The sequence below is a fragment of the Rhinopithecus roxellana genome, chromosome 1 (genome assembly GCF_007565055.1).
Source record: "Rhinopithecus roxellana isolate Shanxi Qingling chromosome 1, ASM756505v1, whole genome shotgun sequence".
NCBI lineage: Eukaryota > Metazoa > Chordata > Mammalia > Primates > Cercopithecidae > Rhinopithecus > Rhinopithecus roxellana.
Genome location: NC_044549.1, coordinates 127,287,299 through 127,313,903, shown reverse-complemented (window position 1 = coordinate 127,313,903; position 26,605 = coordinate 127,287,299). Strand labels below are relative to the sequence as shown.

At 44.6% G+C, this 26,605-nt stretch overlaps 1 protein-coding gene across 1 annotated transcript in view; it reads left to right on the top strand.

The window, feature by feature from the left end:
- The window catches only part of ITGA9 (integrin subunit alpha 9), a 415,573-nt gene that overhangs the window by 234,613 nt on the left and 154,355 nt on the right, over positions 1-26,605 (top strand). The window contains exon 18 of the mRNA XM_030930740.1: positions 22,175-22,325. Coding sequence (XP_030786600.1) covers positions 22,175-22,325 — 151 coding nt within the window. The remainder of the gene's footprint in view (positions 1-22,174; positions 22,326-26,605) is intronic.

The following is a 26,605-nucleotide window of genomic DNA, read 5'->3' as shown; positions in this document are numbered from 1 at the left end:
GTTTGCTTTCTGTGATTTCTTTAGAACTTAGCTCTCCTGTTAGCTGTGACCTTACTCACTGTATGAAAAGTTGAAGCAAATGGGTCACAGAAAAAGATTTCTCTGATGACTGTGTAGATAGTTGGTCCACGGTGTTGTGGCTGGAGGCCTCTGAATACCCACCAGACTGAGGAGCCTTTGTGTTAAGACAGAGGGAAGGACATCTGGGAGTGATTGGGTCACCCAGAGTGGCCAGAGATCAAGCCATAGGAAATGCTGTCTGTGACCAGGATTCATGGATGTTTTTATTTTCCTCTCTGGAGAGCATGAATTCTGGCAGGCCTGTGATCTCTTAAAACAATCAACTCTTCAATTAGAAGTTCATGATCTTTAATGGGCTTGAGCCCAGTTCCAAAACAGGCCATTGTCAAAACGTCTAGGAACAGGGATGAAACTTGTTTAAAAGTTTCTACTAAACAGGACTGGAAATTCCATTTGTAAAAGGATGCAACTATGTTTTGTCTTTTTAAATACTCACAGTACCTAAGAAAGCATCACATATGATAGAGAAAAAGATATGGCAGGTGAGCTTTAAAAAAATTCTTTTTTTGATGCATTCTATCAGAAATCAGTGGAACGTTTCAGTGCTGTCTGGTTAGCCAACTCCGATACAATAAGGACTTTTAAGGGAGATGAAAAAACACAGCAGGATATCTGTAAAGCTAGAACCATCTGGTGGCAACATATAATTGTCCTATGGTTGTAGCCTTGATAATGCTGTTGCCATGGGGGTTGGGTGGTGGGGTGAAGTGCATTTCCCAAAATGTTGGCTAGCTGAGGGATGGGAGCTCCATCCATGAAAAGCAGTCTTCCAGAGGGGGATCCCCAAACCCAGAGAGCTATTCTGAGTTTGAAACAAGTTGTTCTCCTTCTCAAAAGTGGCAGAATGGTTAGAATCATCAACTGCACAGCCTAGGTCAAAACTGAAGTTTGTCTTGTTTTATAAAGCGAAAGACACCCTTGTTTAGTGAGCACTGAGCAAGCACTAGATACCCCACTGAGTACTCCATATACATAAAAGCACTGAAGTATCTTACCGGCTGCATAACCTTGAGCAAGTTGCTTAACATCTCTGCCTGTTTTCTCCTCTGCGAAATGGGGAAAATAACAGCAGCACCTTATAAGGTTATTTTGCATATTAATTAATTAATACATATTCAAGTGCTTCTAAAAGTGCTTAGCATATAAGCAAACACTCAGTAGTGAAAACTAGCATTATTATTTCTTTCTTTTTTTTTTTTTTTTTCTGAGATGGAGTCTTGCTCTACCGCCCAGGCTGGAGTGCAATGGCCGGTTCTCAGCTCACTGCAAGCTCCGCCTCCCGGGTTTATGCCATTCTCCTGCCTCAGCTTCCTGAGTAGCTGGGACTACAGGCGCCTGCCTCGTTGCCCGGCTAGTTTTTTGTATATTTTAGTAGAGACGGGGTTTCGCCATGTTAGCCAGGATAGTCTCGATCTCCTGACCTTGTGATCCGCCCGTCTCGGCCTCCCAAAGTGCTGGGATTACAGGCTTGAGCCACTGCGCCCGGCCTTATTTCATTTAATCCTCAACAACACTGAGAATAAATATTCTTATACTCTTTTTACTGAGGTAGTGCAGAGGCTCAGGAAGGCCAGGTTACTTGCTCAAGGCTCATGCTGTAGAGGAAAAGTAAAGCTTGGAAGGTCTGATTCTACGTCCTGCTCATCTCCTGTATATTGTCTTCTGTTGTCTCTGGGTTCAGCTATCAGCTGACTCTGGACCAGAGGTACTAAGGCTAGAGACCTCGGGGAAAAAGTCTTCCTCTCTGTGAAAGCCCCACTGCAGAGAGGAGGTAGATGGGCAAAAACTCCACTAGCAAAGATAGCTGCCGTTCCTCCCCTCCATTCTCCCCATGTGCTGTCTGACCTGGAGGCTCTGTTCAATAGCTTTTCCCCCTGGAGACACAAGCAATCTGTCCTGCTGTGTCCAGTAGCCACAGTGGACACTTTTAAGAGAGGTGAAAAAACAGTGGCGTCACTGTGGCTGATATCCAGTGGCATCATCAGTGGCAGTCCTTGCATTGAGTCAGCACATTCTTTTTTTTTTTTGAGACAGAGTTTCGCTCTTGTTGCCCAAGCTGGCAATGGTGCAATCTCAGCTCACCGTTACCTCCGCCTCCCAGGTTCAAGCGATTCTCCTGCTCAGCCTCCCGAGTAGCTGGTATTACAGGCATGTGCCACCACGCCTGGCTAATTTTGTATTTTTAGTAAAGACAGGGTTTCTCCATGTTGGTCAGGCTGGTCTCGAGCTTCTGACCTCAGGTGATCCGCCCACCTCAGCCTCCCAAAGTGTTGGGATTGCAGACATAAGCCACCATGCCTGGACAAGTCAGCACATCCTTTATCTGTGTAGGTTGTATTTTCTGTCCTTGGAGAGCCTCAGATTCAATGGTGGGTTTATGGCTGGCATGCCAGCAGTTTCCTAAAATGTAATATCATCACTGTTACTATTATGATATGAGGGAAGGTGAATAGGAACTCATCAGAAACCTGGAAAATGTTGCCAGAACATTAGCCATGTGATTTTTTTCCCCTTCATTGTCTGCACCAGCTCTGAAGAAAAAATGTACAAATTGGTTGGTTTGCAGTAGCTGGCTTTTTTTTTTTTTTTTTAATGGAGTTTTGCTCTTGTCACCCAGGCTGGAGTAGAGTGGTGTGATCTCAGTTCACTGCAACCTTCACCTCCTGGGTTCAAGCAATTCTCCTGCCTCAGCCTCCCGAGTAGCTGGGATTACAGGCACCCACCACCATGCCCAGCTAATTTTTGTATTTTTTTAGTAGAGATGGCATTTCACCATGTTGTCCAGGCTAGTCTTGAACTCCTGACTTCAGGTGATCCACCCACCTTGGTCTCCCAAAGTGCTGGGATTACAGGTGTGAGCCACTGTGCCTGGCCTAGCTGTCTTTAATGGCTGCTGTTTCTGGAATCTCTGGCTATAGGAATGGATTTCTCAATAGTATATTCTTGAAAGAAAGGCAAAATGCTCAAGCAAATGGAACCTTTTGAATAAGAGTTGACAGATTGCTCATCCTTGCCCTCCTTTCTCAGAACAAGTGTTGCCTTTGCTCTGATGTGGGCCTTCCTTTATTTTTTGACCAAGTCTCACTTTGTTGCCCAGGCTGGAGTGCAGTGGCACTATCTTGGCTCACTACACTTTCTGCCTCCCAGATTCAAGTGATTCTCCTGCCTCACTCAGCCTCCCGAGTAGCTGGGATTACAGGCACTCGCCACCATGCCCAGCTAATTTTTATATTTTTGGTAGAGATAGGGTTTCACCATATTGGCCAGGCTGGTCTGGAAATCCTGACCTCAAGCAATCCACTTGCCTTGGCCTCCCGAAGTGCTGGGATTACAGGCATGAGCCACCACACCCAGCCTGATGTGGGCTTTCTAAGAGGCAGCAGCAGATGCCTCTCCTCACATCCCAACCACACATCAAGGATGAATGGACATGTGGGTGCCTTCCGTGGGAGTTACCTGGTGGAGGGTGGGATTTAGGCCCCAGGGAAGGTGATGAGCAGGGTAAGGGACAGTCACACACTGGGAGAGACATCGAGGGGTGACATGCCCTTCCAGAGAGTCCAGCTTCTGTTCACCTGATGAGAGGTGACACAGTGCTACTGTGTTCATTCGTTTGACAAATGTGGATGGAGCACTTGCTATGGATATACCAGGCCTGGTGGAAATAAACACACACTGCTGCATCACAATGCTCCCAGTCTAGAAGGGGAGACACACATGAAAACAGGTATCATTAACTGTAGTCATGATCACGATGGGAATATGAGGGAGTTGCCTTGAAGCACAAGGGAAGCAGCACTCTACATGGTCTAAGGTTGAGTTCTCCTAGAAGCAGACCATGAGACAAGGATTTGAGTGCAAATAATTGAGTGAGCAGTGCAGCAAATGAAGGGAAGAAGTAAGGAAGTATACAGGGAAGTCTGCGGTGAGGATGCACCATAGCACTAATATATCAGTTACTTATTGCTATAACAAATCACCCCAGAACTCCATGCCTTAAACCAGCCACCATTTGTTTAGCTCCTGATTCTGTGGTCAGCTGTTGAGGCTAGGCTCGGCTGTTCAGGTCTTCTGGTCTCATTTGGGCTCCCTCCTGCATCTACTGGCAACCTCGGGTTGGTTGGATGCCTGGCTGTTGGTTTGTGGTTCGCTGGCGTTCCTCCACATGGTCTCTCCTCCTCCAGCAGGCTAGCCCAGGATTACTCTTACAGTGTGGCCAGGGCCCAAAATGGAGAGCAGCAGTGCACAAGACCTCATGAGGCCTAGTTCCAGAACAGATGTATTCTCATTTTTGCTACATTCTGTTGATCAAAGCAAAAGTCACGGGTCGCTTGGAAATACACTCTGCTTCCTGATGGGAGGAGCTGCAAAGTCACATGGCAAAGGGTGTGAACCAGAGAGGCTGTCAGTCAGTGCATCATCCCCCATTCCCACAGTGGATGATTGGCACTTCATCCTGCAGGGAAACATACCTCTTGGAATGACTATATCTGAGAGGTGAAGGAGCTGGGGTGTTTGTATCCCAATTCCTGAGATTCACTGGTTGAGAGCTACTCTGGGTTAGGTGGGTGGGGACAGTTAGCTCCCTGGCACTTGCATCCTTGTCTAGCTATGGGAAAAGGCCCTCAGATACAAAAATGCAGACACTGGCAGCTGAAAGTCAGCAAAAGCTTTGGGGTCAGGGGTGGGGAGTGTGGGAGGGGATGGCAGGGACATGGATGATGTCTCCTGTACCCACTTTCTTACAGACTCTCAGTTGATGAATTTATTCTGAAAAATTCCAACAGGAGTGTCGTATCACCTTTTGACATGGAGGCTTCTTCCCATTAGCTTCCTCGGAATACTTTCATTTCAGGTCTTACCAAACACCCAGCTTTCTCCATTACTATGATAACTATTCTCTATTGCATTTGTCTGCATCTTTTTTTCCCCTTCTCTAGCAAGCATAACAATATATTGCACACATGCAGAAGGGCGTTTGGCTTTACAGCAAACCTATGAACCATCTATAGGGCTCCGAGTTTTGTTCCCATTTTGCTGAGGACAGCAGCAAAGGCAGATAAGGGATGTGTCCATAGCATGTCCCAGGCAGAGAGGATAAGCCCCCTGAGCCCTGCATGATCCTGGGAGTGATGTGGGCCAAGCCTAGCCATGCAGCGGAACTCTGCGTTTCTTAGGAGCCCTGACTCCAGCCCAGCTCAGGCATAAGCACAACCCATGACTCTGGGATGCCCCTCAGTTGTCTTACGAAGTAACTCAGGCATCGCTGTGGGGTAGAGACAAGCCCAGCACACAAGTTCTTCCAGGTTGGTGGATTTTATGTGTGTACTTGGAGCCAGAGCATTTCTGGTGCAGAATAGGTAGTTGACAGGCAGGGATTAGAGTCACTTATCTGAGGTTAAAAAAAGTAAATAGCAGAGGCAGGAGAAACACCTGGTGGGAGGCTCCGGAGCCTGATATTCTAGCAATTTGACCCATGGCCCCTGACTTTAAATAACCGTTGCAGCTTGGGGAACCTGGCCTGTCTTTAGGTGGAAACGACTTTTGGAAATTCCTCATATTGCAGAAAGCATCTGATTTGCAGTTTCCTGAATGCGAGGCTCCAGGTGTAGGGACCGCCATCCAAAGAACTAACCTTTTTCTCTGTTGGGCAGACTCAAAGCGCTGAGGGGAGCTTTTCAGGGTCCACCATACATGAGCAGCAGATAGCTGTCCCCACACATACCATATTTCAGAGACAGCCCCTTCCCTCCTGAGCAGACACTGGCTGACATTTTCCAGCTTCAACTTTCTAGATGGTGAGAGGATGGGGATGCTTAGAGGGGCAGTGAAGGCAAGACTGAGGCAGTAAACTGTGGCGACCGTAGAAGAGTCTGCCCATGTGCTCGTAGCGGCCTTCCTCCTGAGACACCCGGGAAGGCTGAGTCTACCTCACAGGTGTGCCTGATAAAATTTTTGGGGGCAGTGTTTTCCTGGGCTTCCAAACATAGACATCCTTTGGAGGTTTTATGCGGAAGCATCTTTCCGGCAGGCACAATGACATGGCTATTTCCCTTGTGACTGGACTCAAGGAAAGGACCTATCAAGGGAATGTAGCCCTGAATCCCTCCCTTCTCTCAACTTGGAGCAGACCGAGAGCCATATGTGGTTTCCTCGCTAAGATTTTTGCAGTTTATTCTGTGTGGCTGTGTGTGTTGGTCCCTTGCCACTAATCCTAGACTCACCCATCCCAGCACAGGCTTGTGACTGTGGGCCAAGCCAAATTCTGAAGCACTGCAGTTGTTTGTTGTCTGAAGTCAGTCTTCCCCAACACATACTTTTCTTGTTGTCCTGCACACACCCTCTCATCAGCATCCCTCCCAAGTTTGTTCTGAGCCACCTGATATAACCTCAGGTGAACAAGAAGGCTGCCCCGTGGCTCTCCACGGATGAAAAGCCAAAGGCAGCTGTGGCTTTGCTTTGTCCCCAGTGGTCACTGGCCATGGGTGAGACCTGGGTTTCACATGACCTGCCCATAAATCAGTTCGCTGCAATTGCAGTGAGAGGGAAGGTACCTTGTAGAGAACCTCTAGATTTTATGAGCTTGCTGCCCTGACTCCATTCCAAAGCCATGGGTGAGACTTGGGTTTAACATGACCTGCCCATAAATCAGTTTGCTGAAATTGCAGTGAGAGGGAAGGTACCATGTAGAGAACCTCTAGATTTTATGAGCTTGCTGCCCTGACTCCATTCCAGGTGATCTTGATCCAAAAATGACAAGGCTGGGTGGATGCCATTGATGTCACACCCAGATCCCTTGCTGTGCAGGTGCACTGCTCCCAGCTGCTGTGCTGGCTGCTAGCTGCTCACAGCGGCCCCTCCTTTGGTCTGGAAAGTCACCCTTACCCTCCCTGGGAGGGTGACTTGTTAGCCAATGTCTGGCTGATGTGGGATGTGGATTAACTCCCTGGTGCAGTTTATGCTGCACAGCTCCCCTTGGCGTCTGGTTGAGGCTAGATTCCCCCTGTGCACACAGCCTTGGTCCACTCCTGACCCTGTCCCTGCCCCAGCCTGCTTCCCTGGCTTCCCAACCGATCCCTGGATCTCTGCCACAGGCTCTGGCTTCCAGGGAAGGGAGCCTGTCCTGAGATGCGGTAGAACCTCATGTTTTCTTTATCTGCTCTTAGATCTTCTGTCCGGGCAGGCTGATTCCTTTTTAGGATTCCAAGTTTCAAAAGGAAATCAGATCCAATGCATTTATCAGACATTAGTGGGAGAGGGGGAAAAAAACAGTTGCTCATTGGCTTTTTATTTGCCCTCTTGGAATTGCAGAGGATTTTGTTATTTTTATTTTTAAAAACCAGACTTGTGGAATAAAGTGTGGGAGACCACTTCAGGCTGGTCCAGGGGACCTTGTGTCTTCCCCTGAGGCTTTGTTTTTAAAGAGGACTTTCCAGACCCAAGGGAAGGGAAGGGGGCTCCCTTAAGAGAAATGGCTTTCATGCAAAGTCCTTACTGGTGGGGAAGTGAAGACAGGTACAGTCCTTACTGCATAAGGGGACAGGTGATGTTCAGTTGCAATCATAAGCCTTTCTCACCAGGAGCACTGGACTCTGTTTTAAGAAGTTTTCTGGCCGGGTGTGGTGGCTCAAGCCTGTAATCCCAGCACTTTGGGAGGCCGAGGTGGGCGGATCACGAGGTCAGGAGATCGAGACCATCCTGGCTAACACGGTGAAACCCCATCTCTACTAAAAAAAATACAAAAAACTAGCCGGGCGAGGTGGCGGGCGCCTGTAGTCCTAGCTACTCCGGAGGCTGAGGCAGGAGAATGGCCTAAACCCGGGAGGCGGAGCTTGCAGTGAGCTGAGATCTGGCCACTGCACTCCAGCCTGGGCGGCAGAGCGAGACTCTGTCTCAAAAACAAAATAAGAAGAAGAAGAAGAAGTTTTCTGTGATAATGAGATTTGAACTGGAGGAAATGCTGTTCTTTCAGTTAACAGTTGTGTTTTCTTTCAAGAGAAGAAAGACAAATGTTAAAACTGTTTTTTGTTTGTTTGTTTGTTTTTTCCTGGTGCAAAAGAACAATTTCACTTCCTAAGCCAAGAAGGAAAAAATTCTCATCTAAACCACCAGGCTTAAAGGTGGCTCCTTGTCAGTCCTGAGGTGGCAGGATTGAGGTGAATGAAATCAACCATGGTTTCTAATGTCTTCTTATATGCCTTCAGAAATGCCCTGCTCACCTTTCCTCCTGCTGTCCTAGGCTGAGCCTGCCATCCCTCCTTCCCTCTGTCCATCACAGCCTCTCCTTAGGGTTATTAATTCAGTCCATACCACTCACCTTCCCATAGGACAGGTGCTCTTACCTGGAGTCTATGTCCTCTTGCTGATCTGTGAACCCAGATAAGAAAACGATTGTGTTTTGTTTTCACTAACTGCACACTGAAATTTAACATTATATTCAATTATGAATGTAGGAAACAGACTACAGTAATATTACCAGGACCTGTGACTCTGTCCCAAATAGAAATCACAGGTATTGTCAAATCAAGTTAGAGTTATTGCAGGTATTTCAAACTACCATTTACATTCATCCCTCCTTCAGAGTTATGCTATTAGATTTACTTCCAGATCTTTTTATTTAATAATTTTTTTAAAGCATATTGCTAAACTGCACATTTGTGCCCTCCCCTTTCCCATAGGGCTACCTCACCTCCTGGGAGAAAAGATTCAAAATCTAGGAGATTCATAATTTCAATATATTCCATTGCTTGTGACTATTTATGGCCCCATTTGGTTCCTGAGCTAGAAACAGAAAAGTTATGACCGTGACAGAATTACTTGTCAAGGAACCATGATGACCCTGCTAACCTGGGCTTTCTTGAGCTGTCTGCTCTGCCAACTTTGATGAAATGCACATATACTGCTTGCATTTTCTGTGCAATAGCCAAGTGTAACAGGCAGCGCATGTGTGGCAGACTGTGGCAGCAGGACCTTGCTGGGTCAAGTCATACATCGCTGCACACCAGCGTTGTCTTAGGACGTTGGACCTCCGAGCAGCCTGCAGATCTTGGGAATTCCTCTGCCCCCTAAAGTATTCCTTGTCTTTTATCCAGTTGTTTCAGTGAGTGAACCTGATTTGTTCCAGATGTCCTAAGATTTAGTGATTCCGGAAACTATTCCTAAAGTCAAGGCTGATGAGGATTTGAATTCCTCTGTTAGCTGGGAACCAGCAGTTCTTTACACAGTTAAACAGATGGGGCAGGAGGAGGGAGACTGAGCTGCCTGGAGGGACGGGGGAGCCCTCTGACTGGCTTATATGCCTTGTTAGAAAGAGGATGACCTTTGAAGCAAATATCGATTCCACCATTGCATGAGTTATTACAAGAGCCAGAGTTGGGGCCAGAGTCAGCTGGGCAGGGACATGGACATGCTATTTTTTTTAAGTAATACGTATTTACCTTAATTATCTGAATGTTCTTGCTAGGGAAACCACTATTTTGGCTCAGATCACCTTAGTAAATGCTTTTTTCTTTCTCTCACTTTTTGAGCATAAAACTGGCCCAGGTGGGTACCTATGAGGGAGGTAGAGGTATTTCTGACTTCCTATAAGTGAGTTTTTCAAATCAGAAGTTCAGTCCCAGGAACGATTTCCCTGACCCACTGTAAATTTTAATTGAGGTGCCTTACAGGGGTGCCCTATGATCTCTCTTTGGAGTTAATAACCATATGGATCTGTTTTGCCTGATTAGAAGGGATTTCTAAAGCATGATGAGATGGGGAAGCGCAACTCCAAGTACATGGCATAATAACTCATTCCCAGAGGAAGTTAAAACATGTACACATACATATGGAATGTTCTGTTTAATGATATTATTGGTTTATGCAGTATTTGAATATATAAATATGAATATAAAGCTATGTAGAGTTGTGGATTTAAAACAAAAGCAGAACTTAACTAATGTTGCTGTTTAGATTTTTTTCAAGTGTATTTGAATGCAGACAAGTGTCCAGATAGACGCTAGTGGAAGTCTGAGACAAGCTATGTAAGGGTATCAACCCAGGGTTCCACTGGAGCTGGGCCAGACTACTGGGTTGTGTATCTAGAGAGACCAGGGCAGGACTGCTGGAGGAGAAGCTGAGTGGTGCCGAGGTAGGGCAGTGATATGGTTTGGCTGTGTCCCCACATAAATCTCATCTTGAATTGTAGCTCCCATAATTCCCACATGTTGTGCAAGGGACCCGGTGGGAGGTAAATAAATCATGGGGGCGGGTCTTTCCTGTGCTATTCTTGTGACAGTGAATAAGTCTCACGAGATCTCATGGTTTTATAAAGGGAAGTTCCCCTGCACACACTCTCTTGCCTGCCACCATAAGACGTGACTTTGCTCATTCACCTTCCGCCATGATTGTGAGGCCTCCCCAGCCATGTGGAACTGTGAGTCAATTAAACCTCTTTCCTTTATAAATTACCCAGTCTCAGGTATATCTTTATTAGCAGCATGAGAACAGGCTAATACAGGCAGGATAGGCACACCTGGGAAGGAGGCCGGGGTCAGATAAGATGGTAAGCTTTGAACAGAGGGAAGCTTGTCATAGGGGATGTTGAACTGGTTGGGATAAGGAGCATCCAATGGGCTAGAGCAGGTGGTTTAGGGCTGAGGCTGTAAACCACAGGGGATTACCTATGTTTATTTGGGGCCAGTTGCAGGATAACCACAGGACAAGACTAGTAGTTGGACAGAAATAACAATTTTTATTATTCTAGAATAGATTAAAATATAAAATAAAATTAGATTTTGTTTCTCTGATATATTTAGAATTGAACCTTTTTTGGTACAATATCCTTTTTTAGTATTTCTTAGTGATTTTTTTACAACAAAAAGTAGAGCAATACCTTTCTTGGTGTTCTTGGTTAGTAAAATAAATCCCTAATATTTGCAACAATCTCTAGAGTCTTCTAAATGAGGAAATTTTAATGACTTTCACAGCAGTGAAAATTGGTATTTATATTCTAAATAATTCGATGTTTCAATGAAATCTGCAGGAATCCAAAACAACAGGCAGTCACTAACTAAAATGGGACAGCAAGACACAAATAGTTTCCTATCCCTGTAGGAAACAGAAATCTCGGAGCTTTCATTGCATGAAAACCGACTCCATTTTAGTACCTCATTGCACTTCAGGCTTTCCCTGTCCAGAGTTCTCACACATGACAGTGAGCTCCAACTACAACCTATTCCAAGCTGAGAGTAATGGACTGAGAATCTGAAAACATGACACATCAATCCATTCCCCACCTTCCCCTGTGGGACTCAAAAAAACATTTCCCAGGCTCCTTTGCAGATAGACTTCTTTTGAAGTTCAGCCAATGGGATCACTGGTGTGAGATTGGAGAAAGGGAGTAGGAGAAAAGTCAGGGTGTTTCTCCCCAACTCCAGTCACTTCAAGCAGCATCTCTGGCAGTAGCTACTTCTCCTCCACGGTCTTAGCTCCCTCTTGGCAGTCCCAGTCCCAGTCATAATCACAACACCTCCTCCGCTGGTCCCTCCAACTTTAAGGGTGTCAGCAGTTGCTTCTGATTTCAGCTTTTCCTCATCTTACCTTGTTTGCTCTTCTGGTTCTTCTCACACCTTTGTACCTGGTTCCCCATTTTAATCCCTTCTATGAACTACTTGGCCTGGGTTCTGCTTTCCTGTCTGGACTCTGACTGATACACAGTGGGTTTGAATCCTGGTACTGCCACTAGTTACTAAATAAGTTATTAAGTGGCCTACCTTATTTAGTCCTCAATGTCTTTGCAAAACGGGAGGAGGTTGGTCTGTAATGGATTCTGAGATCCCTTGAAGCTTTGAAAATCCATGAGTCTCTAAACTTTTGTCTCATAATACATATTCATGAAATGGCTACATTTTTCTAGCTCCATTACAGAGATAGTTTTTTATTATTTGCTTTCCAGGACATGGTATTAGCCTTCATAATACTGTTTGTTTACAGATTTCATGATTTACCCTGGCATCATTCCACTAAAGGCTGATGTTGGTGGCATTATGCTTAGGAGACATAGAAATGTTGTGGTTTTGAGAATGGGCTTTTATATTGTTTGGCATAGATCACTAAAGAGCAGTTACCTGTGTCATGAAGGAGAGGCCCCCAGACTGGCACTTTGAATGCAAATTCTTCTGTAACAAATCCAGGAGACTTTGGAATAACTCTCAGATGCAGCAGTAGACTTGACTGTAAAAGCTCCCAGCCCATAGAGGTGAGCAGAGGCTGAGGAGTAAATACCTTGCCAACATTCTGGGGCAAAATAGCATGAATGCTGTTGTACCTTGGAGGTACAATAGCAGCTGCCTTCCTAGGTGGGGAAGCTGAGAGCAGCATCTTACAGGAGTGCATGCCCTGTAGACAGAGGCTCAGGAACTTGTGCTTGCTGACATGTGTATCTTCTTGAATTGGTCCCTAGTGAGTCTATCCAAAGTGAATTGCACTGGGGAAACTCAGAAATATACACCCCTCAGATTCAACAAGGGTGGTATCTTGTGTGTTTCCTTTAAGTTGTACCAGTTTATGGCAGGGGCAGTGTTTAAAATAGTTAAGAACCTGCACAGCATGAGCACACCTATCTTTGAGAACAGTTGCCAGCCATAAAGAACTGGTGCAGCTCCCCTGGTACAACCCACTGATGGTCAGTCTGGGACCAGGGGTATCTTTGGTCACCCACACCCACATTTGGCAGGACTATGAGGTCTGGGACTTGAACCACATCAGTAGAAATTGAGACTATGGCACCTGGGATGCCTCCTTGTGACAGGTGCGCAAGAAGGAAAGTGAGTAGAATGTGGATCCCAAGGGTTGGGAATGTTTTCTCCAGGCTCTTTCCAGAAGGAGCCTGGGCCCCTGTAATTCAGAGATATTCAGATTAACTGATCTGGTCTCCAGCCAATGACAGGCCTCACTCACTGGACCATTCTCCCATTCCGAAAGCTGACATAGGATCCTGTAGCAGGAATGATCAGTGCTGGCTGCATCCCTTTTATACTTATGTGCTATACTGGTATGGAGCTACCAGTAACTATATCTCTTTGCGTTTTCTGCCTACCAAGTATCTTGCCAGAGGTACTGGGAGTAGATGTGCAGCTCGCCGCCTCTGCAGTAGCCCTCAACAAATGACTGACTAGAGTGGGCATGTAAATATTCCCTCATCCCACCAATGGGATAACTCTATTCTGCTCATGTGTTGCATGGTTTCCCAGAGCTCCCCAGCAAGATTAAGTTCCAGATGCTCAGGGAGCTGACTGGCTTGATGTTGCTGCCTTTGCTGGTTGCCTGTCCTTCTGTGTCTCACTCTATGCCTTCCCTACTGGTGTTTTATGGAACCACCTCTGGAATAAACAACTTGCTTTCAAACCTGTCTCCAGCTCTGCATCTGGGGGAGCCTGCACTGACATTCTTTATTCCCTAGATCTGTGTGGCTTGCTACTTTTTTTCCCACCACATCACAGGTAATGAATGAGGTTCATTTGTACAACATACAACTTTGGACATCAGATTTTGGTGAAACTCAAAATTACTTGGTGAAAAAGAAAAGCGCACATATGTTATGCTTTTTTTTTTTTTTTTTTAGCATTTCATAATATTCACTAAAGCATTTTATAAGCAAGTGAGTCGTAGGAGCTAAATATGATCAATTTTTTTTTTTTTTTTTTGAGACGGAGTCTCGCTCTGTCGCCCAGGCTGGAGTGCAGTGGCACGATCTCGGCTCACTGCAAGCTCCACCTCCCGGGTTTACGCCATTCTCCTGCCTCAGCCTCCCGAGTAGCTGGGACTACAGGCGCCCGCCATCTCGCCCGGCTAGTTTTTTGTATTTTTTAGTAGAGACAGGGTTTCACCGTGTAGACCAGGATGGTCTCGATCTCCTGACCTCGTGATCCACCCGTCTCAGCCTCCCAAAGTGCTGGGATTACAGGCTTGAGCCACCGCGCCCGGCCTATTATCAATTTTTTAAAACTACCTTTTTTTTTTTGAGCCAGAGTCTCGCTCTTTCCCCAGACTGGAGTGCAGTGGTGCAATCTCGGCTCACTGCAACCTCTGCCTCCCAGGTTTCAGCCATTCTCCTGCCTCAGCTTCCCAAGTAGCTGGGACTACAGGTGTGCGCCACCATGCCCAGCTAATTTTTGTATTTTTAGTAGTGACGGGGTTTCACCATGTTGGCCAGGATGGCCTCAATCGCTTGATCTCATGATCCACCCGCTTCAGCCTCCCAAAGTGCTGGGATTACAGGCATGAGCCACCACGCCCAGCCCAGAACTATTTACTTTTATTTTTACTCAAATTTATTTACCCTGGACCTCTTCTTCACAAGTGGTAACACAAGCAAGCGTGTATCATTAAAGATTTATCACAAATCAACCATATTATATTGTAAGTAAAGTGAAACTGGTGAAACAAATTTTATTCAATGCAGTATATCCCAAAAGTAATTATTTGAGCATATAATCAATATTAAAACAACTGTGGAGATTTTTACATCTTTGTGTGTGTGCTGTCTTTGAAAACTCATGTGTATTTTAACTTAATTCAGACCAGCCACATTTTAAGTGCTCAAATGCCACATGTGGCACTGGTCTAGAACATGAACTTCAGAGTTGTCCCACGCAATAGGCGAGGGAGCTGGGGTAATTACACACCAGTTCCCATCAGTCATTGAGGGTTGCTGCAGAGCATGTCAGAAGCTTAATTCTTAGGCACTTTCCTGGCCTGCAGAGGAAAGCCCTCTGACAAAGAGATGGGAATACTGACTAGATAGAACTGCAGCCTGTGCAGGTTATAGTGATAAGACTCAGGTGGAACCACTAATAGCCAACTACATTTTTTAATATTGTCACTTTGGTGCCTTATTATTGTCAAATTACTTGCAATAATATATCTTAAGTTGGCCACTCAAGAAAACTTGGTTAAATTCACTGGCCTAGAAGATCAACATCAAATCTTTGTCTTCAAAATCTAAGAGAATCTGGATGTGCCCTACACATATCTACTTGCCTCTTGCTAATCTTTCTGCTAAGAACGTCCTTCTCCTGCCCCTTTCCATGTTATTTCTGCCCACCTTCATCCTCTGATCATGTTTATTTTTCTCTCTGGCTGGAATATACTCCCTGTTTTTCTGCCCATCCATAGGCAGAGCATTTTACAAGCAAGTGACTTTTAGGATCATTCTTTCAGATGTGGTTCAATTGCTACCTGTCTCCGGAAGCTTCATGTAATAACTTCAGTCAACAGTGATTTCTTTCCCCTGAGTTTCTCTTGCCCCTTGATCTTACCTGTTCCTTTGGCAGGTCTTACCAAATTCATGGTTTATTTCCTGGGTAATTCATTTACCAGCATGCATTCAGGAGGTGCCTGACAGTCCTCACTTATTCCCTGTAGCTTAATTAACACCATCCCTTAATTATTGATGTTATAATCAATTTATTTGGTATTTTGTGCTTGTATCCCTCATAGAAAGACATCAGATAAGCAATTTTGGTTTTTTGGTTTACTCATGTTTGTAATTTTAAACTCTGAAAATTGAAAAGCTTTGATAGCTGTCAACAAAGTACCCAGAAAGAAGGTTGCCCGCAAGAGTGGCTAAAGACATCTAGAGTCATCTCACATGCCTCCACAAATATCAAAGAAAACTGTCAAGAGAAAAATTAAGCACCTCAGTAGCATTTGTAAAGAGATCATACCTTATATTTGAAATATTCTCCTAGTATTCTAAAATATTCTAAATGCTAAGAAAAATAAACACAATTTTATTTATAATATTATAGCCAAGTAAGTTTCATGTACATTGTATACTATTTAATTGCATTTTTATATGCTTTAGGAGCAATGGGAAAGGCAAAGGAGCACTGGACCAGGGGTTAGAGCTCTGCCCTTGTCTGCTGAGTGACCTTGAGGAAGTCGCTTAACTGTCTGCCTTTATCTGCAAAATGGTGACCTAAATGAGCCCCCTTCCAGCTGTCAGATTCCATGTCTGATTTTATGATGTCTGCCCTTTTTAAGAATGGGAAGCATTGTTTGTGATTTCACATTGCAAGGGCTATTTACATGTGTGCTTTGCATTATTGATTTTATGATACATTGTTGAGAGTATCTGATTTTTTGGAAGCTGAATCCTTGCTAAGGGCATGCTGCCCCCAGTTGTGATATTGCTCCTAGGAAGAATACAGTCTGCTTCACAATGTCCTTTTTGGTATGATTTCCATGATTGAGAAAACTGGGGATTGTATGTGTAGTACATCTGGTTTATCCACTTGTCTGTCCATGGACACTTTGGATTGTGTCTACCCTTGGCTACTGTGAATAGTGCTGCTATGAACATGGGGGAACAAATGTCTCTTTGAGTTCCTGCTTTCAGTTCATTGGGTAATGTACCCAAAAGTACAATTTTGGGGTTATATGACAATTCTATGTTTAATTATTTTGAGAAATATTCATATTGTTTTCCAAGCAGCCGCTCAATTTTACATTCCTACCAACAGTGCACAAAGGTTTCAGTTTCTCCACATTCTTGACAATTCTTATCTTCTGTTTTTTTTGGTAGTTGCCATCCTAATAGGCATGAAGTGGGAAAAAGTGGTTTTTAAAAAGTAGTAGATGGATAAACAACTAGGAGAAATAAGAGAAGGAAGGAGGAAAGGATGGACGGATGGACAGACTTGGCTACCCTACACTATTATCCTAGTCATCGTTGTCAAATATAGTTGTGGTTGGTAGATACAATACCAATAATAATAATGATGGTGTAATGAGAAGTTTTTTAATGCAAATACAGTTGGATGCATTTGATTAACACTTGTGCTAGCCTTTACTCAGACTGGATTTATGATGGCAGCAAAAGAAAAGGTCATGGTTTTTATGTCTGAGACTTAAGGAAAATCTAAATGATCCAATAGAAAATTATTAAGCATCACCCAAAAAATTATCTGGATAGAAGGGGAAAATTTTGCTTTAGTGGCCTTAGTGATTCAGCACATGTGGTTGATATGGAAATGTATTGCATTTACCTAACAAGGAACTTTGAATGGTAATCCTAATGTACAGTGATGAATGAGGGCAGAGAACAAGTTCTACAGAGATTTTCTGGCTTGACACAGCTGCCAAGATGTCATGAGTAACATCTGCCATTGAGTATAGTGAATGAATTGGTGCTAAACTTAAGTGCAAACCCAATAACACAGTCAAAAAAATCCTACTGCTATGAGATGTACTTGGGTAGGATTTTTAATAACAAATGAGCAATATATTTCCAGCAGGCTATATACATGCTGTAAGATAAGCTTTATAGAAACAGTACACTTTGTATCTTATGTTGACTACTAATAAGGATTTTCATATAAAAGCACAGCAAAGCGATCCATGTACAAAGTAATATAACCCACTTAAAAGACTGCACAAGCAAATTAAAATTAATGGGGAAATTTCTCAGGGAATAAAATTTCTTGAAGATTAGAAACACTTTCTCAATAAATAAGCACCCCTGCAGTGTTTAGCACAAAAACTCTATGCTTGATCGTTTTACTATTTCAGCAGGACTGTCAGAGAGGTTGGTCTTTGTGGAGTCCTGTTCCTTTCAGGTGTTAGTAAACTTTCTTGCCAAAGCCCTTCCTGACTGAGATGGAGATGATATTAGAGCCATAGCTGGGACAACCTTCATGCCAAAGGAGGTGTGCTGCTAGTTGCAGCTCAGACCCTACATGGCTGGGTGACCTCAGTTGGGTGGGTTCCCCTTTCTGGGGCTCAACTTCTTCGTCTGTAAAATGTGAAGGGGGAGCTAATGATCTGTTGTGGGGATGTCATGGATATTCATTCATTCAAGTGTTCACTGAACACCTGCTAGGAGAGACCAACCTCTCTGACAGTCCTGCTGAAAGGTGGAAACAATCAGGCACAGGTTTTTTATGCTGAACATTCCACAGTGCTTAGTTATTTATTGAAGAAGAATCTCTCTGATATTCAGGGAACTTTATTCCCTGAGAAATTTTGTGCCAGGCACAACTCTGTCACTAGGAGTTCAGTGATAAGCAAAGTCAGAGAAGGGTCCTGCCCCTGATGTTTAGATTCTAATGAGGGATAGTCAGTCCTTAACCAAAATAGCCCCACAAACAAATGCGTAATCACAACTTCAGTAAGTGCCATGAAGGGTTGATGGAGCACATGGGGATGGGGAGGGCTCATAATGGGAGGATTTATTTCACCCAGGCAGGGAGATCAGGAAGGACCCCCTGGGGACATGATAGTCAGGGGGCTGGAGAAATGTGGGTTATGGTGGAGAGGAACGAGTTTTGAAGGGATAGGAGATGCTGGGTTCTCATACCAGCACAGCATCTTCTCTCTCCGCATCTCAATTTCCTCATCTCTCAAATATGGGCCTAACATCGAGATCCTTTCACAGTGTTGTGAGGTTTCAGAAGGATGGCATATTTGACAACACCCAATATCATGCTGGCACATCACATTTTCATTTCATTTCTAAAAATAACTTTGGAAGCAGAGATGTGCTGTTTTAGTCAAAGATTTTTTGTAGCTTTGGAGAAAGAATGAAACCCCAGCTTTGAGCCTCCTCTAAAAAAATCTGAGCTCACATTCTGCCCTGGAAGTTGCCTGGCTGCTTCCCTTAATCACAGAGCCATGTTTGAATCACTTGACTTTGAAATCCCGGGAATGACTTTGCTGTGTGATTAAGTGACAGAGGCCCAAGGTTTGGGGATTGGCAGAAGTTTAGATGTCCCTGGCCTGATCCCTTGCCCTTTATATACAAGGAAAGGAGGCTGATCACATGAACAACTAAACTGGAATGAAGAGGCAGCCCCTCCTCCATGGTCCTGGGCTCGTCTATACTGTCTCCCTGCCAAATATTCCATGGAAACCTTGGACACTGTCTGATGTCAGGGATACTTGTGAATGCCTGTCCACTTCCTTCTTGAGATAAAACTAGGTTAGTGCTCTCTCATAACTCAAGCCTGAGGTTTATTCTTTTAATCTTCCAAAAACAAACAGAAGGACAGAAATAACCTATCCTCTGTTTAAGATTAAAATGGCCAACAATAATAAATAATTGCCACAATAGCTTGAGATCAGGGTCTTAATTTATTGGAGGCCATTCAAGAATTTGCAACTCTTAAGTTAATTTTTCACATCTTGTTTGGATCCTCAGAGCCCGTGCTGCCAAAGGAAGGCCATCATATTTCTCATTGCACATGTTATTCTTGTTGATGTGCCAGACATGCAGGAGAGTGAGGTCCTCTCTTCACGGATGGGTAATGAGGATTCCACCCCCCAGAAATTAGTATTTCAAAATATTTTTGCCTATGGAGATTTTGAATAGTTCTCTTCTTTTGCATGGTATATTAGCTGTATTAATGGTTGCAAACAACAAAAACATATGCTGGTTAATTCAAGCAGAAAAGGAATTTATTAAAAGGATGTGGGGTGGTTCAGAGCATAGGCAAGAAGACTGGGGAACCAACACAGACAGGAAACAGAAGAGGCAAGACTTAGCCCAGGGTTCCACCTCTGGGCTCTCTACTGCTCTGTAGCTACTTCAGATGATCCCTAGTGTCTCTGTGCAACCCTCAAAATTTGTAGCCCTGGGTGGGAGCATCTGTTACCACATCACTGCCACTTGATCACCTTTAGATCACATGATTTCACTTAGGCAAGTACCCACACCCTAGTGGTCAAGAAGAGAGGAAAGAGAGGATCTGTCCCCTTTCTGCTAATGTGCACCTCCCACCTATCTTGAGATTCTCCCAAAATGATAGGATGTCAGGATGCTAAGTGGCCAAAAATAACAACCGTTCATTATACAAACCCTTGTATCCTTAATTACGTCTTCCATTAACTGGTTGTCCAATTAAACTGGCCACTCACATGGATTTATTTTGTTCAAAGGTCACATCACATAATAACCATCAGTCTCTCATGCATCTTCATCCTTGTCACCTTCAGCCTCAGCCTTATCAATGTTCTCATCCTCACCCCGTTCACTCACCCCTCTCCTGGGCCCCCATTTCCCTCCATCTCCTCACCCCTCAAACATTCACCTCTTTCTCCTCCAACTCCCAGTCTTTGACCCTACTTCTATTTCACTGCAAAATAGAAGCAATCACAGAGGAATTCCCGCATGTTCCTACCACCTATCTATTAATGCATCTTCAGCTCACCTCCAGCCAGGCGAGAATAGCCCTTCCAGTCATTCATCAGACCCCAGCAATTGTCTCCTGTCATGTTTTCATTAATTGTTCCTTCTCTAATGTATCATTCCCATTAGCATGCACGTATACTATGGTAATTCCCATCTTAATAAAAAAAAGCCAAAAAGCTCCCTGGAGCCCACTTCCCCGACCAGCTACCATCCAACTTCTCTGTTCCCCTTTAGAGAAAAACTCCTCCAAATAGTTGTCTGTCCTCATTGCGTCCATTTGTTCTCCTCTTACATCTCTGAAACTCACTCAAGTCAGGCTTTCCTCCCATCATGCCACTTCAACAGTTCTTATCAAGGTCACCAGTGACCTCCAGAAGGCTGATTTCAATGGCCAGTTCTAATTATTCCCATTGTTGTGACCTGTCTGCCGCATTGGACAAAATTGATCCTTCGTTTCTTGAGATTGTCCTCTGTGACCATGTGGATGCCTTCTCTCTCAATTTTCCTCTTCCTGCCCTAGCCATGCTTTTCCAGTCTTGTTGGCTGATACCTCCTCATCTTCAACTCGTAAATGTGAGTCCTCATCTCTATCTCTACTCATTTCCTAGTGATCGTATCTAGTCTGTCCCAAATGTATCTCTAGCCCAGACTCCTCCTTCAACTCCGGACTCATGCATCCACCTGCCTTAATATCTCCTTTAAAATCCAATAGGCATTTGGATTTTCTCTGCTGAACCTTCTCGACCCAGTCTTTCCCATCTCAATAAATGACAACTTTTCTCTGCTAGTTATTGAATCCAAAATCCTTGGAGCAGTCCTTGACTCCTCTTTTCCTAACACCCTTCATCCAGTCCACGAGGAAAATCTGTTGGCATGACCTTTGAACTGTGTCCAGAATATGACCCCATCTCATCCCCTTGGCTGCCACCACCCTGGCCTTCACATTCATCTTCTCACACCTGGATTGTCACAAGAGCCTCCTACCCAGGCCCCCTGTTCCTTTCCTGGCCACTCCACAGACTGCTCACATCACAGCCAGTGCAAGCTTCCTTTAAACATGAACATCCAGTCACACTGCTGCTCTGCTCAGAGTCCTGAAGGGGCTTCCAAGGGTCAAACCAAGGTCCCCATGCTGGCCCACAAGGCCCTGTGGGATCTGCTGCCTCAAATCCCTTGGCCCCTGTGAGCTCATTCATTCCTGCTCTCTTTATCACTCCTCTCCAGCTGCACTGACCTCCTTGCTGTTACCTGCATGTGCCAGGCACACGCCCACCTCAGGGACTTCTCCTTTGCTAGTCCCCACATACCTGTGTTTCTTGCTCCCTTTCTTTCTTTGGGCTTGTACTGAAAGGTCACCTCATCAGTGAGGCTTCCCTGATCACCTTATTGTAAATTGCACCCCATCTCCCTTGCAAGTCTGGCACCTTCTGTCTTCCTTACCCTTTGTAAGTTTTCTCCACAGCTCTTATCACAATCTGACACACATATTTGCTTCTTTTTGTGTGTGTTCTCTCTCTCCCTGAAGCGACAAGGACTCTGTTTTCTTTGCTGCTTCTTCCCTAGCACAGAGTAGTGGCTGGCACGTGGTAGGCACTCAAAAATAACCGAATGAATTCATGTACAAATGAATCCCACGCTTAGGTTATTAAATGCCTTATAGTTTTTGAAGTTTGATGTACAAGGTTTCCTGTGAGCCTCTAAACAGTCTAGTGAGTTAGGCAAAGTAGAACCCTGTGCTTTACATGAGGAAGCTGAGGCCCTAGAGCTAACTGATTGCCCAAGGACCCATGGCTGGTTAATGGGGCTCCTGGAACTTGTAGTTCCAATCTCAGTTTCTGCCCCCCACCTTCAACTACCGCCTGTGCCTCATGTTATATTAGTGTAGGCCTCAGGGCATTCATTGCTGTCTATTTTTCATTACAGTATGGATGAGAAAACCCTGTATCTAGCTTTGGGGGCTGTGAAGAACATCTCCCTAAACATCTCTATCTCCAACCTCGGGGATGATGCCTATGACGCCAACGTGTCCTTCAATGTTTCCCGGGAGCTCTTCTTCATCAACATGTGGCAGAAGGTAAGGAGGGCATCCCTGTAAAGAGCGGTTGTTCCATCTGGTACGCTTGCCGGCTTTCATTATAGCCTGGAATAGGCAATGATTCTACAAACACTAATGCTTTCTGTGGACTATCATTTAGAATGATTAGAACTTTTTTCGTCCTGGACTTAGAAAATATGTTGGTATAGCCATGAATACCCTTAGAAATATGTTGGTATAGCTGTAAATACCCATAGAGTGCCAGAGAAGTGTCTGTAGTTACATAGTCTCCCATCCCTTCTCTCTTGTGGAATCCTCTCCCTATGGTTTTACATCTGGCCCCTTCTTGGAGATGGTACAGTTGCTGTCTCCAGCAAACACATGTTCTAGAGAATTCCAGTTTTAGGTCAGTAGTTGTGAAAGTAAGGGCAGATCACTGCTTGTTGTGCTAGGTATTATATATGATGTACTTGATGTTTCTACTAGAGGGTCACTGCTTTGGCCTGTGTTTTGGATTATTTATTTATTTATTTATTTTGGAGACAAGTCTCGCTCTGTCACCCAGGCTGGAGTGCAGTGCCACAATCTCGGCTCACTCCAACCTCCACCTCCTGAGTTCAAGTGATCCTCCCACCTCAGCCTCCCAATTAGCTGGGACTACAGGTGTACGCCTGGCTAATTTTTGTATTTTTTGGTAGAGACAGGGTTTTGCCATGTTGTCCAGGCTGTTCTCGAAATCCTGACCTTAAGTGATCCGCCTGCCTCAGCCTCCTGAAGTGCTGGGATTACAGGTGTAACCCACCGCCCCGGCCTTCCTAACATATTTGAATGAATTGAGGTAGTTAAATTATTTCCACAAATTGAGTGAGTTTTTTTTAGAGTGAATTAATTTGAAGTGAAGTTTATATAGTGTGACTCAAAGGTACAGTGCTGGTATTCTCCCCTACCTGTAATCACCCCGAGTGTACTACCTCTCAGAGGAAGTGGAACAGGCTTCCCTGCAGACAACAAGGGGGAACAAGTAGACAAAAGTCAACACCGTTCTACCCAGCGTTGCTCTAACTGTTGATAGCTGTTCAGCTGGGACTGCTTGCAGCTTTTTAATATTTACAGCATTGAACAGGGGTGCCTTGTTCTTTATGTTAAAAGGGAACCACAATCACTTTCTGCGGAAAACCTTCACTCTGCCCACTGATGAGCACTGGGCATACATTGAGCAGGTTAATGGCATTTGTTCAGGCACATATTCTGTGGGCTCAATAGTGTTGACAGGATTGTGCCAAGCCTGCGCAGCTTAGGGGACAGCTGAAATGCTCAGAGCCACCAACAGTAGAGGCACTCCAAAACTTTCCAAGAAATCATCTCAGATTCCCTGCTGCTTCGTAGCTTTCAGGAGCTCAAGGGTTGAGGGAGGCCACAAAAGCAATCAAGGACTGCAGGAGGGGTGTGCTTTCCATCCACTTTCTATACCCTAAAAATTATCCCTGGATTAAGCCCAGTCAAGAGAGAACCAAGTGTCTGTAAGGTTCAAGTATCACTGGCCACACACAGAGTATCTTTTACAGAATCACATGTGCTGTGATGCCATCTCCCTGTGCAGGGTGGGATGGTAGGTGGGGGAGAGGGGCTTCCTTGGGGATTTGACCTGTGGAACTCGTCTCTATGGTAACTGAAAAGATGTAGTTGGCGACTGGGTCATTACGTTACACAGATTTCTCTCACTCAGGACCCATGCAAGAAATTTCTTTCCAGCCTCAGACTTAGAAATAGCGTGCTTTGGCTGAGCATTTTGGCTTGTTTTTACCTTGTGACTGACTAGGCTTCATTCTCTTTATTGGCTGCTAGAAAGTTCAGAGCTGACCCCACTCTGTCAGTATATCGGATTTAGTCTTACTGTTTTATAAACTCAGTAGCCCTCTCTATCTTGCTTTGCTCCCCCTTTACCATGTTTTTCTTTTTAACTTGGAGATTGCATAATATTCTACCATATGGATATACTAGGGATTTACCTAAAAAATTCCTCTTATTTTGTGTTTAGATTATTCCCAGTTTTTATGTTAAGTAAAATTGTGATGAATGTCTTTTACAGAGATTAGTACCAGTAAATGGTCATAACCTTAGCTCTGTAACTTTTCAGAGGATGTGAAGTCACAATTTTGACCACCTACTATACACCAGGGACTTTTTGCACTCTTATTCCCGTCCCTTCTTCACTGCATGAGGCCCAATGTGTGTGATTTATTGAAGGAGCACTCTCAGGAGAAGAGGGGCGAGGGATCGGGGCGGGCAGGGGAAGGGCTGGGAGGGGTGTGCTGTCGGGTCAAAGCTAGCCTTGGTCTGATTTATGAGCTGGGAAGAAGTGGGGAAACCCTGGAGCATAAATCACTCTGCAGAATTGTCCCCCCTTGAAGCTGCTGGGGATAGCATCATTTTCTACCCCTGTATCGTCACTGGCCACTGGGGGGACGCAGGGGTGGTGAGTAGCCTCCCAAGCATACTGGACAAGGAGGCTCTAGGAAGTCAAAGACAACGTGCCTGAGAAGGCCACAGGTACAAGCCATTGACTACTATAGCTGGCCATGGGAAATATGGGAGCACATCATTTTGATCTCTTTGCCATTGAATTCCAGCAACCTTTGAAACCTTTGTCACAAGGAACCCTAGGTTTCAGTTTGACAGAAACTTAACAGGGTATCGGGCTCTTCGGGATGTGTTGAGTGTTAGCTCCAGAATGGTGATGGAGTACGGAGACGTCTTGTAGCTGCTGTGGAGGCAGGGCCAGCCAGAAAAGCAGATGGGCAAGATGACCCTCAGGGTGGCAGGAAGAGGAAGGGAAAAGAAACAGAAACCACCCTTCCAGGACTCCAGCCATGCTGCAAGGTTGATAAACAGGGGATGTAAATGGCATCACCCAGCCCCAAGCAGGATTCTGACAGTACCCAGTGGCGAGTTAGGGGCACCAGGAGAGCGTACTAAACCTGCTTAACAACCCACAGGCCTAACAGGACCAACATGGGCCTGCGAAAAGATTCTAATGGGTAAACTAAGAACAGCTTGACTAAGATACAGAGGGAAAGCCTAAGTTTTAAAAAGATTATTAATAGAAAACAAAAGTTAAATTTTACAGAGCATCTACTTTTGTTCTTGATGAAAGTCAAAAAAAATGAACACAGTGAAAGATCAGATAGTAGAACAATAGACTGTAAGAAAATGGAATGAACTAGGAGGCAAGCAAAAATACATGTTATGGATGGGATAAAGAAATGTTACAATGAAACCAGGAAATCAGCAGCAGAATTAAAATATGTTATACTCAAGAAAGAGCAGAATCAGCAGAACAGAAAATTGATTTAATGATGTGGAGGTGTTTTTGAGAAGCTCTGAGAATTCGAAGAAAAAGAACGAAGCAATAAAAAAGGATGACAGTGAGGACTATATTGTGGAAGGTAGAAACTGGAAAACAGCAAAGAGAAAATGGTTCCAGAATAATTGGAACAGAAGCCACTCCTTAGACAGCAAAGGAGGATCTCCATTTCCTAAAATGGGTGCAGCAGACACCCGGCTAAAATATTTAAAACATTTTAATGCCTACAAATAGCTTCATGAAATTTTTAATTTTAAGGATATGAAAATGATACTATTAACAGCAGAAAACAAAGAAACCAGTTTCTACAGACTTTTCTGTAACATTAATGTCCAAAGTTAGAACAGTATATTCCATCGTGAATTTTAAATTCGACACACAGCCAACTTGCCCTCCATTGTGAAGTCAAAATAAAGATATACTCAGATATATGAGAATTCCTAGGTTATTACCTCTTCTAGTTTGGATTTCCCCAAAAGCATACCCTGATACAGTGATATAGGTACAGATAGTTTATTTGGGGGTGGGGGATCTCAGTGGTGAGTTTAGACAGGAAAGAGGAAAGACAGGAAAGCGTGCATTTATAAGCGGGTTACTGCTGTGGGCACCTTGGGCTTGTCTTCCTCAGACCCTCTGAGAGACTGTGTGTAACAAACCTCAGATCCATTCCCCTCCAGGATGAGGAAGCTGCTGGAGGACTGATCCCCCTGCTCCTGTCATTAATCATGGAGAACTGCTCACTGTGTGTGAACTCTCCGGCACTTCCAGCCTTCTCTAAGTAGGCCCACACTCCCTGGGGCAGGGAAGCAACTCAACTCGGGCAGAAAGATGCGGGAAGCCTTTGACCTGGAGGGGCGTGGCTTCAGGTGACCAGGACTCTGGCTGGTTCTGGGGAATATGAGCGAGGTGCTGGCCGCATCTGCTATAGTAACCATGAGAGCTTCCTGAAAAGTAG